The 14,198-nt window shown below is 32.6% G+C and overlaps 1 protein-coding gene across 2 annotated transcripts in view; it reads right to left on the bottom strand.

Moving 5' to 3' along the window:
- Positions 1 to 1,000: 1,000 nt before the first annotated feature.
- LOC135849289 (blood vessel epicardial substance-A-like) overlaps positions 1,001 to 14,198 on the bottom strand; it is a 73,357-nt gene continuing 60,159 nt past the window's right edge. For both annotated transcript variants that reach the window (XM_065369654.1, XM_065369653.1), the window contains exons 6-7: positions 4,792 to 5,010; positions 1,001 to 4,401 (exon numbers count right to left, since the gene is read on the bottom strand). In XM_065369654.1, the coding sequence (XP_065225726.1) occupies positions 3,953 to 4,401; positions 4,792 to 5,010 (668 nt within the window). In that variant the 3' untranslated portion in view covers positions 1,001 to 3,952. The remainder of the gene's footprint in view (positions 4,402 to 4,791; positions 5,011 to 14,198) is intronic.

Raw genomic sequence — 14,198 nt, 5'->3', positions numbered from 1 at the left:
TACCAAAATCTAAGAACCAAAATCCAATTTTGACCATTGAGGTTGGTAGTAACATGGCATGGCTTGAAAAAAATGAATGCGGAAGTGAATGCTACGTCAAAAAATAAACAAATTTTGTTATGATCATTTTTTTTCTTACTCTAAAATTTAAGCAATCTGCTAAGACCTACGTGTGAAATTTGAAATTTCATGGCAACTGGCAACTTTACAGTCATAGTTGAACGAAACCTTGCAAAAGTTATCAAAAAATGAACTGTTTTTTTAATTGAAAGCTTTAATATGAACATTCAGTAACAAACAACACGAACACTGATTATTAATAAACACTTAGAACGTAAATTACATATCACACATTGTTAAATTTAAAAAAAAAAACTCTATTCATAACATTGAAATGTACAAATACTGCGTTACAAAAAAAGAAGTTTGAAGTAAAGAATGTTTATAAAATAGATGAACTTCCAGAATAATGATTGTGTTTTGATAAACGTATAAAGTGATTTTCCAGTAAGTAAGAAGTAAGTAGGTGTGGTGAGGCAATACATTATGAGAAAGATTGTGAAACGATGAAGGAAAGCGTTAACAAATTAGGCTGTCACCGGTGCAATGGAAATCTCAGAAATCTGTTTTGGAAGTTTTTCATAGAAAATATTTGAGCTATTTTATTTCATTCTTATCACATCATAAAACCACACGTTCAGTTGACGAATAAAAACAATACACAAAATAAGTAAAATTTCAACAGATACAGAATAAACGGAGTAGTTGATAAAACAAAAAAAAAAAAACAAAAAATTAAAAAAAATCGATAAAGAATAGATAATCATTTTAATCTTGATGATTTTAGTAATTTGATTAATGTTTAGAAACATATAAAATCATGTAAAACGTATAAAATTTTTGTTTAAAAACTTCGAAGTAATTAGTTTTGTAAATTCTTTAATATTTTCTGTTTGAGGAATAAATTTATTTCGAAAATCAGTCTTTTTAGTATATCTTAAACATGAAAACGTGAATAAAAAAAATAATACTTTAACTGTTTTCCTTTATAGAAACTTTCGTTGATTTGTTTTAAACGAACTTACACAATATTAGGTAGGTATACCATCAGCGTAGACGGATTTTGAGGTAGTCTCGGATAATCGTAAAACTTTATTTTCAGCTATTTTCTAATACCTAACTATTTAGCGCAATAATTTGTGAAGCGCCGAAATTTTTGCGAGGTGATGTTTGGAAAATATCAGCTCGGTAGCTGTACACAATTAGGCTACACACATTCAAAACTGCCCTAGAGAACTATCAAGCCTTCGCTATATAACTGATACTTTAACTACCTCTACGCGTACTACAGAAAGCTTATCTAAGAGAAAAATCACGTCTATACAGTATTTTACAAACCCTACGTTAAGTTATTTTAATCACAAAATAAAAACTAACAGAGTTCAACTATTCGCTATTTGATAATTTCACCAAAAAAAAAAAGTAAAATAAAAAGGAACATTTCACACGAATATTTACACAGTATTTAAGTAACTTATTTAACCCACCTAACAATAAAAAATTTTTCAACTTAGCTCAGTTTAGTAAAATATATGTAAAAAAAATATATATCAGCATAAAAATGCCTTTTAGGGGGAAATGCGTGCTTAAGAATAATTACAAAACTCGACACAAAACCGACCAACACACACAAGGTTTCAATACAAAAGTAATTGAATAAACAGCTGTGCTTAAATGTAGGTAATAGTGCTTTAACGTGAAAACGTATAATTATACAAAAGGAGCCTTAATGAATAAGAAAACTTGTAAAAACAATACGGCATAGGTTTCACTTTCAAGAGTAACATAAATAATGGAAGATATTCAAGTACGAAGCGATTAAAATACAAAAATAAAAATACTATATGATCTCAATGACAAACTAGTACTTTGGTTCGAATGTATTCAGAAAAAAAAATCGAGTACGAGTTTGACAGTGTGGTCAGTCGTTCAAATTCGTCATTTGATATAAATAATCATTGGAAAAATTGACAGTTGTGATAAAAGTTATCTAGTTTGGTTTGAATACCTCTTCGTAGATGTCAATCTACTTTCTACACTCGAAATTCATCAATTTTTAAAAATTATTATGCGTTTTAATATCCACTGTTACTGATTATTTAAACGAAGTTTGATACCTACATGTAGGTAATGTAAGAAACACACTAAATTGTCAAGTGATCAAAATAAAAATATTCCCGTCTTGATTATACATACTCAAATTTTTCGAACCTGATAGAGACGTTCCATGCAACACTTTCTGTGTTTCACGATTTAAAATCTAAAAAGTAATTTATGTCATAATTTCCATCAATCTAAACTTATTCGTATAAATTAATATTAAGATGTAGTTTTGATTTTAGTAGCAAGTGTTACGAAATGAGATGAAAACATCCAATCTGACAATTCATCAGTTACCAGGAGCCATGTTTCGACAGTTTTTTTTTTGTTTTTTTTTCAAGTTGTAAAAATGTGTTAAAAATATTTTAATTTTTTTCCATTCTGCCATTTTGTCAAATTGATAAAAAATGAATAATTTTCCGTTTTCAATTCTTAACATTTTAAAAATTTTTCTCTTTTTTAAATTAAAAAAAAATTAATTTAGTTCGGTTTAGTTTTTTTTAAAGAATTTTTTCAACAGATGAGTTGTTTTCTGATTTCTTGATTTTGTGAAGAAACTCATGAGTTGGAATAAAAAAATCAACCTCGAAAGAAAAAATTGAAAAATTAATATTTTTTAAACAGAATAATGGACGTCATATTTTTCTAGGGCACGGTAAAAACTCATTTTTCAGAAATATGGGTCAATTATTTTCTAAAACTCATTTTTTTGAAAAAAAAAAAAAAATATTTCCAGAAGAAAAAATTGATATTTTTATGAGGGGGGGGGGGGCGACCATAAAGCTTAATTTTTGGAGAAAAACTCACTTCTAAAAAAATAATAATTACCTACTTGAGATTCAAACTCAATTTATAACAAAAAATTGACATTTTTGCAGGAAAAAAAATTATTTCCTTAGGAAAATGGTACGACTTTTTCCGAAAATAAACTCATTTTTTGAGAAAAAAATCTATACTTTTTTTTAAAAAATCATTTTCTATTAGGAAAAAATTCTCAATTTTTCAAGAGTTAGGAAAAAGCCTCTACTTTTTGAAAACCAAACCTCCAACAAAAAAATCCAACTTTTTTCAGAATTGTTCATTTTTTCAAAAAATATTTTTTTAAAACTTTTTTTCAAGACAACTTTACTCCTTTTTTAGTGAGAAAAACTGAATTTTTTGAGTGCCAATCTAGGGTTAAATTTTTCATCATGATTTATTTGAATAAAAAAAGTCAGTACTTACTCTGAAAAAAAATTCAGGGAAAAACTGTCAAAAAAACTAATTTTTTAATTTTTTTGTCAACTTCTTCGGGTTATCTTTTTTTTTGATTTTTTTTACGTCGTCATTAATAATTTTTCTTTGATTTTGTGCCGCTCTGGCAATGTCAAATTAACAAGAATAAAATATCTTCGAAATAGGTACTGATTTTTCACCTGTAATCTTCGAAACGTTCAACTACGTACTAGATCATCAATTAACCTCCCCTTGCTGAAGATTTTCATCTCATTAAACCACCCTAATACATAAAAGAAACCCCTCTGGATAAATTGACACGATGACAAAATCGATAAAAACGTACAATTCGAAGCATTCGTGCGGTTAAAATTTGAAAACACGTAAGTATTCATAATGACGTATAAAAGTAAAAAATAAAGAAAAAGAAAAACAAACAGAAACAGAAACGTAACCAGGGTAGATTGTCGAACTATGCGCGTTTTACGATGAATTTTGTTTTTAGACCACGGTGCTATATTTCATCGTCTAATGGTCGAATGGGTAACGTTATAGTAGGTACACAGAGTAAAAAGCATTAAAGCTGCGTTTCATCGAACTTCACACCTCTTTGCCTTTTCAACGACGCTGCTCTGCTGGTCGAAGTAGTCGGTGCTGTTGAGACACTGTTGGTGACCGATGTATTGACCGTCGTGGCCAACACAGGAACGATGACCGGAATCAATGCTACGGATTGGTTACCGAGGAATGACGAGCTAGTGGCGACATTGATTAAAGATACAGGAGGCATGTTGGGGTCCAGTTTTGGGAACTGGGATAGAATTTGGATAGGTTGTGGAATAGATTGGGGAAACTGTACAATTTGAGTAGGTTCGTGTCTAGATGAATTCTTAGGTAACATGGGTTCTTTTTCGTCATCCTGCGAAGTAATGCTGTCGTCTTGCGTGATAAAAGGACACTCGGCCGGAAACTGACTGGCGACGAGAGGTAACCAACACTGTTGCGGACCGAGTAAAGGTGACGCATCTGAAACGATAGAAAAAGAACAATATAAACCGACGGATATAATTTCAATTTCCGCGAAGGTACGCTCAACGCTGCGACGAGCAACGGCGCCAAGTGTACTTGAAAAAGTAATAAATGGAGTACGCGATGAGAGCAAAAGCAAAGACGGTGAAATGCCGGCGCTCGTTATACCTCTACGAGTACACTGGGCCGCGTTATGAAAAGCAAGCACTCTTGAAAATGGTAACGAGTTTTCATTCGCCAAACAAAAGACACCGGTGATGCCGGTGTAGACTGTAGAGGTACTCGAAGCCAGATTCATCCCCGATTACGATTGCGATTAGTAACGAATTACCATTACTAGTATGATGTGTAGTTGTGTATACTGTACGTGTGTACTGCTGTACTCACTTTCCGAATGCGTTGAACTTTTCCGGTATCTTTCCGCTTGTTTCCACGCGGTCGATCGTACTTGACCTCTGGTGCCGGTGTCTACGGCGTCAACGCTCACGCTACGATTCATCGAACGTCTCCAGTGGTCTTCTTTGGCCGCTCTGGATAACGCTTCTGTTGTACACATTTGGCCGATTTGTTCGTTCAACGAGTACATTTTATGGGTGATATCTTTACCTGCGAACATATTTTTATTATGAAAATTAATGATGGCTGATTTCAAACCGTTTAATCGAGAAATTCTATTTCGAAAAATCATAAGAATTGAAAACTAGGTTTGGCAAATCAATCAAACCTAACAAATGGATTTTTCGAATGGGCACTCTACGATTCAAACGATCAACAAACTAGATCAAAATAATATGCCTGGAAATCCTCTAGGCAAAATTTCAGAAGCTAAAGTTAATTTTTGGATTTTTTTGGCGAATTTTGAAAAATTTGAAAAAAATTAAAAAACTGTTTCAAGGCAAAGGGTATTCCCAGATAAAATAGGCGAAATGGCCCTGTTCCCAGATTTGGAAAATAATAATGGATTCTATTGTTGGGTAGGTACCTCCAAAAGAAATTTCGAGCGGAATTTCCACCCTGCCCTCTTGAACAGATCCATGAGTAATGGGGAAAAAATTCTGGTACCACGCAGAATGTTTAGGGGAAGCCTGGGCCTTTCAACACGATTTTTTTCAAAATTTTTTATTATTGTGGTGGGGGTAAAATTGACAAAAGAAAACTTTGAACTGCCACAGTTCCAGATTGAAGGGTTTATCACAAAAACTTTTTTCGCTAAAATGTGTCTTTTTAAAAGTACTTCCTTCCTGCAAATCCATAAAATTAAAATTTCGTCTGCAAAAGGCTCATATTTGCAAAAAACCCTGAACAATAGGTACACGTTTTTTTTTGCAAAATTATGCGAAATACACGAAAAATGTATTGAACAAAAAATGTCGACCGTCAAATTTCACCATAGAAAACGTGTTCAAAAGGTTGTCAAAACGCCCATCTAGGCATCTACTGAAGTTAGCAAGGATTGTAATAGTGAGCTCTGTGAATAAAAAAATACCAAGAAAATTCAAATTGAAGTCAGAGCAATTAAGTTATAATTCTCACATTTTTTTCAATTTGAACACGTTTCCACAGTTCTTTCAAAAAAAACCTTCAAAATGAAAATATCGCAAGTCAAACTTACAAAAAGTTACCAAGAATGGGAAAATTACCCAAGAACTGTTCAGAAGTCCAACTCAAAATCAGTAATTGCAGAAAATACAAATTCTTATTTCAATTTCAATTTTCAAAAATTCTAACAAAAAAACCCTGGGTACATTAGTGTATATAAACTGGGACCATCGGCCAAAGTGGAACCTATGTATCACTAAAGTGGAACCGGATCCTACTTCATGTGCAAATTTTATGCATGAACTGGAACCTTCCTTACACAAAAATTATCTGATTGAAGTGGGATCCTACGATTCACTTTCTTGGGTTGATCATAGCCCGAGAACACTTCATTATTCATTAATTGTGTAATCGCGCGATAATTAATTAACTAGAAATAAATTCATCAACATAATATCATTTGTTTCTTACTTCATCATAGATGATAGATGTTGGGTGTCTTATAAATATTTTTTCAGTTGAGTATACAGTTCAGATATGGTTCAGAATTCAGATCATCTTCTGTTTACATATTTACATTCGATGCCATTGACTATATAGATATACTACGTATATGGACTGCTGATTCTTATCAATTTAACGTTGGTTATATGGAGAAATCGTGTAAGCCAGATTTTCAAAGTCCACTCAATGAAACGCGGTGTTCGTTGCCTGAAAACGTTGCTCATTGGCTCTCACAGTACGGAACCTTGGATGCGCGCGTCACCTCGCGTCATCCTCGCATACAATTGCATGTAATCTTCGACTAGAACCGTCGATTTTGTTGCGTGGACTTTTATGTTTACATTTTACACTTTGATAAGGGTTAGCAGTCCATATACGTAGTATATCTATATAGTCAAAGTTCGATGCAGGGCGAGCTTGATCACGGCGGCACTACAATGCCTCCTTCACCAATCACCAGTACCAAGTTTACTCAAATTCAGACATGTTTTCTCTACAGAAATTCTCAAAGTGAACTAAATTGATGAAAATTGAAAATTTGGATAATGGATAATCACAATCAGGATTTTTAATTTGCAATTTTGGTAGGAGGGCAACCACTGTCAGTATAGATAAAGAAAAAAGCTCAAAAATTTGGATATCATATGATAACCTACCACTCAAATTCACCAAGGAACTTTCATTACCCACAAAGGAAATTTTTTATCACCTGAATTTTCAATATTTGGGGTAATCATGATTATTCATCAGAAATTTTAGTAGGGATAAATTTTCATTGCTCTGATCTATGCAAAAAATTTTCTCAAATTCACATTCCATTAAACATACCAAGTTTACTCAAATTCAGACATGTTTTCTCTACAGAAATTCTCAAAGTGAACTAAATTGATGAAAATTGAAAATTTGGATAATGGATAATCACAATCAGGATTTTTAATTTGCAATTTTGGTAGGAGGGCAACCACTGTCAGTATAGATAAAGAAAAAAGCTCAAAAATTTGGATATCATATGATAACCTACCACTCAAATTCACCAAGGACTTTCATTACCCACAAAGGAAATTTTTTATCACCTGAATTTTCAATATTTGGGGTAATCATGATTATTCATCAGAAATTTTAGTAGGGATAAATTTTCATTGCTCTGATCTATGCAAAAATTTTTCTCAAATTCACATTCCATTAAACATACCAAGTTTACTCAAATTCAGACATGTTTACCCAACAGAAATTCTCAAAGTGAACTATTAAATCAACGAAAATTTGGATAATCAGAATTTTTAATTTGCAATTTTGGTAGGAGGGCAACCACTGTGAGTATAGATGAAGAAAAAAGCTCAAAAATTTGGATATCATATGATAACCTACCACTCAAATTCACCATGGACTTTCATTACCCACAAAGGAAATTTTTTATCACCTGAATTTTCAATATTTGGGGTAATCATGATTATTCATCAGAAATTTTAGTAGGGATAAATTTTCATTGCTCTGATCTATGCAAAAATTTTTCTCAAATTCACATTCCATTAAACATACCAAGTTTACTCAAATTCAGACATGTTTACCCAACAGAAATTCTCAAAGTGAACTATTAAATCAACGAAAATTTGGATAATCAGAATTTTTAATTTGCAATTTTGGTAGGAGGGCAACCACTGTGAGTATAGATGAAGAAAAAAGCTCAAAAATTTGGATATCATATGATAACCTACCACTCAAATTCACCATGGACTTTCATTACCCACAAAGGAAATTTTTTATCACCTGAATTTCCAATATTTGGTGTTATCATGATCATTCATCAGAAATTTTAGTAGGGATCATCGGATCAATTTTCAATTTTCATTGCTCTGATCCATGCAAAAAATTTTCTCAAATTCACATTCCATTAGTCCTACCAAGTTTACTCAAATTCAGACATCGTTACCCAACAGAAATTCTCAAAGTGAACTAAATCAACGAAAATTTGGATAATCAGAATTTTTAATTTGCAATTTTGGTAGGAGGGCAACCACTGTCAGTATAGATGAAGAAAAAAGCTCAAAAATTTGGATATCATATGATAACCTACCACTCAAATTCACCATGGACTTTCATTACCCACAAAGGAAATTTTTTATCACCTGAATTTTCAATATTTGGGGTAATCATGATTATTCATCAGAAATTTTAGTAGGGATAAATTTTCATTGCTCTGATCTATGCAAAAAAATTTCTCAAATTCACATTCCATTAATCCTATCAAGTTTACTCAAATTCAGACATGTTTTCTCTACAGAAATTCTCAAAGTGAACTAAATCAACGAAAATTTGGATATCATATGATATGATAACCTACCACTAAAATTTACCATGGACTTTCATTACCCACAAAGGAAATTTTTTATCACCTGAATTTTCAATATTTGGGGTTATCATGATTATTCATCAGAAATTTTAGTAGGGATCATCGGATCAATTTTCATTGCTCTGATCTATGCAAAAAATTTTCTCAAATTCACATTCCATTAGTCCTACCAAGTTCACTCAAATTCAGACATCTTTACCCAACAGAAATTCTCAAAGTGAACTAAATCGTTGAAAATTTGGGTAATCAGGATTTTTAATTTGCAATTTTGGTAGGAGGGCAACCACTGTGAGTATAGATGAAGAAAAAAGCTCAAAAATTTGGATATCATATGATAACCTACCACTCAAATTCACCATGGACTTTCATTACCCACAAAGGAAATTTTTTATCACCTGAATTTCCAATATTTGGTGTTATCATGATCATTCATCAGAAATTTTAGTAGGGATCATCGGATCAATTTTCAATTTTCATTGCTCTGATCCGTGCAAAAAATTTTCTCAAATTCACATTCCATTAGTCCTACCAAGTTTACTCAAATTCAGACATCTTTACCCAACAGAAATTCTCAAAGTGAACTAAATCGTTGAAAATTTGGGTAATCAGGATTTTTAATTTGCAATTTTGGTAGGAGGGCAACCACCAGTACCGGTGCCAGGATTTTTCCTTGGAGGGGGATAATTGGGTCAGAACCAAACAATTTTGCCGTCTCATTTTTTTGGGTTGGGGGGGGGGGGTAAAATTAGGCTTTTTGGAGAGCAGAAATCAAATAAATACAGTGGCATAGTCAGAATTTCCTCAAGGAGGAGGCAAAACCAGATTTTTAGGCATGGAAAATCGAAATAGGAGTCATTTTCTGGAAACCTATCGTGATGTGTGGATGATTATAATGAAAATGAAGGTAAAATTACTGCTCGAGCGAAGCGAGAGCGAAAATTATCAGAAAAAATGGGTCCAAACAACAACAAAAAGCGTTCATTTTTGCATGTTTTCTTTCAAATTTTCGTTCGCAAGGGAGGACAATAGCCCCCTTCACTTCCTGGCCACGCCACTGAATAAATATGTCGTTTATTTATTTAATTTTTAAAAAGGAGGGACCTCAGTGACTGAAATTTGCCTGCAAAGTATTATTCAAAGTAAATCGTGTACGAATGTATACCTATAATGTGGGCTTGAGAAGAAAAAAAAGGCCTCTTCTTCTCAAAAAATATGGGAAAAAATGAACATTGGTTTGTAATCGGCATCCATCTCAGTGAAACAAGAGCGCAAAAATGCTAGGAAAATTCCCACTTTATAGCATCAAAATTTTTTCCAAAAAAACTGGCCTCTTGGGGGGGGGATTATCACCCAAATCCCCCCCTTAAAACCGGCACTGGCAACCACTGTGAGTATAGATGAAGAAAAAAGCTCAAAAATTTGGATATCATATGATAACCTACCACTCAAATTCACCATGGACTTTCATTACCCACAAAGGAAATTTTTTATCACCTGAATTTCCAATATTTGGTGTTATCATGATCATTCATCAGAAATTTTAGTAGGGATCATCGCCATCATCGGATCAATTTTCAATTTTCATTGCTCTGATCCATGCAAAAAATTTTCTCAAATTCACATTCCATTAGTCCTACCAAGTTTACTCAAATTCAGACATCGTTACCCAACAGAAATTCTCAAAGTGAACTAAATCAACGAAAATTTGGATATCATATGATATGATAACCTACCACTCAAATTCACCATGGACTTTCATTACCCATAAAGGAAATTTTTTATCACCTGAATTTTCAATATTTGGGGTTATCATGATTATTCATCACAAATTTTGGTAGGGATCATCGGATCAATTTTCATTGATGCTCTGATCTATGCAAAAATTTTTCTCAAATTCACATTCCATTAGTCCTACCAAGTTAACTCAAATTCAGACATGTTTACCCAACAGAAATTCTCAAAGTGAACTAAATCAACGAAAATTTGGGTAATCAGAATTTTTAATTTGCAATTTTGGTAGGAGGGCAACCACTGTCAGTATATAGATGAAGAAAAAAGCTCAAAAATTTGGATATCATATGATAACCTACCACTCAAATTCATCATGGACTTTCATACCCACAAAGGAAATTTTTTATCACCTGAATTTTCAATATTTGGGGTTATCATGACTACTTATGCTCGGTGAACTGGTGAAGTATCCAGATTTAATGACTTATATTATTATGATTATCAGAGGTTCTATCGAACTAATGCATTGATAAACTATAAACTAATAAATGGTAATGGGTTGAGTTGAAAAAAAAGGCAAATCAGAGGGCTGGATTGATTAGGCTTGTGTTAGTTGTGTTGCACCTTCAGTTGAAGATTCAATTTATGCAAGCTCAGTTCTGTTCATCAATGTGAACATTTTCTTTCTGGTAATGAAAAGGTTCCACTTCATATGAAAATTTACATAGATAAAAATGTTATAGGGTTTCAGTTTAATCACAAACTAGGGTTCCACTTCACATACAAAAGTTTCTTTCCTCACAATGTTTTCATTACAGGATCCCTCTTCATGTTGAAAAAAAAGAAAAACAAAATCTTTTTTAAATCCAAAAAAAATCAAAAACTTTGAAAAAAAAATCCCTATGGATTGGTTTAAAATCGGATAAAAGCGAACGAAAAGAAGTGATTCCAAAAATAGCCAAATGATAAATTTTACAATTTATACTTTTCAATGGAAATTACAACCAATAAAAAAATTTACTAACGACTTTAATCCAAATTTGGCTTGACAATGAGAGGAAAAATATTTTCGGCTAAAATTGACCCATCAAGAGGGACAAGAATTTTTCTATTTTTAAAGAGAACTAGAAAAAATGAATGGAAAAGGAAATCGAGAGGAAAAATATAAAATTACGAAGATTGATTTTAAAAATGGAAAAAGTAGCACTTTTTAGACAAATTCTGACAAGCGTTAGAACTTTTTGACAATTTTTGCAAAGGTGTGCTTTTCAGACTATTTCGGCCAACAACAAGATTTTATTGACCATTTCGGCATAAAAATGATTTTTTGGATAACTTGTCAAAAAAAGGTCTTTGCCTACAACATTTTGTCAAAAAAGTTGACAAAAAGCAGAAGTTTTGAAAATTTTGGCTGAAAGCAGAAGTTTTTTTTACAATAATTTATTCATGTATTTTGGCAAAAAAAACTTTTTTTTTGGATTTACTACGAAAAAAATTAATTTTGACAATAAATTGGCAAAAAAAAAATGTTTAGGATATGTAATTTTGGCAACAGGATTTTTTGAACATTTTTGCCAAAAGCAGGAGTGTTTTTCTGTCAATTTTTACAAAAGTTAGGAGTTTTTTACAATTTTGACAAAAGAGGAAATTATTTTACAATTTTGACACAAAAGAGATTTTTTTGATAATTTAGGGAAAAAATGAACTTTGCAAACAATTTTGACAAAGAACATAACGAGGACTCCCTAGAATAATTTTGGCAAAAGCAGGAATTTTCGAAATTTTGGCTACTAACAAAGTTTTTTGATCATTTCTGCCAAAAATATTACGATTTGTAGGTACCTTGGAAAATAATCCAAACGAAAAAATTGGCTTGACTGGGTAATATTAAATGTATGTATGAAAATAAGTCTATGCGACTTCATCAAATGTGCCCAGTGTGGCGTAGTGGACAGAGCAGCGTGTCAGTAAACGAGATATCGCAGTTCGAATCCTACCGCAGGAGCAAACATATTCGTGTAATGTAACGTCGTAATGTGCATTAAACATCTATTACACAATATGTAAAGGCACAGCCAGTTGACAGCCGAGATAACAGAAAAAACACGTAATCTGTTAACGCTGCAACTGGTTCAAGCAACTTCATCCACTGTGAGATTATTCCTTGCACTCTGAGTTGTAAAAACCCGGCTATATTTGGGTCCAATCACAGGTAGATAGATCAGATAAAATAATAACTAAAAAACGACAGGCTTGGCATGTTAACTAAATCTAAAAATCAGTCAACAGTGCAAGCCTGGAGAATATATTTTTTACAAAAAAAAAAAAAACAAAACAACACTAAATATCAAGTTTAGCAAATTCTAAAATGCCAAAATAGGATTTTTCAATTCAACAAACCTTAACATTAGGCCCAGAAAATCAATTAGTTAGATCAAAGCTCTATATGTGTGGGCGCATACGGAAAGGGACCTACCAACCAAAACGTAAATTTTACAGGAGAGCCGTTTAAAGTTTTGCGCGCGGTTATTTCTCTTGTTGTTACTGTAAGATTACGTAGGGGTATTCCAACTTCGAAGGTCCTACACTTTACCACACACTCACACACGCCCTCCAATGACCTCTACCAGTCAGATTATGCACTGCATTCAAGTTTTTTTGATTATGAATTCTGTCATGGTTCACTTAGAAGCGAAAAATTTCGATGAAATAGGAGTTATTGGCGGGTTTGGGAGGTTCCATTCGATTCTCTAAGAGTTCCTACAACAATTTCAGGAAAAAAAAAAATTTTCATTTTTTGGTCGGTAGGTCCCTTTCCGTACGCGCCCTCACATATTATAGCTTTGAGTTTTGCAACCTGTTGACCCCGAAGGTCTAAAATCAGATTTGGCGAATCAATCAAATTTAATAAGCAAGATATTCCAACTTCCAGAAGAGGGTTCGAACGACAAAAAATCAAAAGAGCATTGAAAAACAAACTACCCACCTACCACACCGAATTCAATACCCCATTCCATTATTTTTACAATTTTTGGCAATTTTTTTGAAAAAGAAATTTATTAAGGTAAAGTGCCCTAATTCCAACCACTTTTTTTTAAATGCATTTTCGGATATCTCAATTTGAATTTTTTTTAAAAGTTGTGTAACCATTTGATAAAGTAACTATTCAAAATTCATTTGGCATTGTCACCTTGTGGAAAAACCATCCCCAGAAAAAAAAAATGAACTTTAGTGAAAAGTGTCAAATCGCAAATTTTCATTTTTGGGTCCCTAATTCCAACCACCTACTATTACTATGAAAAAAAGTAGCGTAAATTGCAAAAAATACAAAAGTAATTAAATCTTCATTTATTATTAAAGTGTCACATGCTGAGATTTGCAAATTTGAGGGCAGTAAAAAACAAAATTTCAAGATTCTCCATCATACCTGAATTTAAAGACTCAAAAATTCATTATGTAAAAAGAGGTGTATCTGACGATATTTTTCCCCTCAAAGGCCTTAATTTCACTCAACAATGATGACGGCAGCTCTTTTCTCCTACCTACCACTAATTTACTGGGTATTAAAAATTTTTGAAAATGAATTATCATGTTGTACTTGCTGGTGGTTGGAATTAGGACCCCCACAGAGATTTGAAAATTGTGAAATTAATGGGCCTTCCGTGAGTGG

The sequence above is a fragment of the Planococcus citri genome, chromosome 5 (genome assembly GCF_950023065.1).
Source record: "Planococcus citri chromosome 5, ihPlaCitr1.1, whole genome shotgun sequence".
Classification (NCBI taxonomy): Eukaryota; Metazoa; Arthropoda; class Insecta; order Hemiptera; family Pseudococcidae; genus Planococcus; species Planococcus citri.
This window is presented reverse-complemented; position numbering and strand designations above follow the sequence as displayed.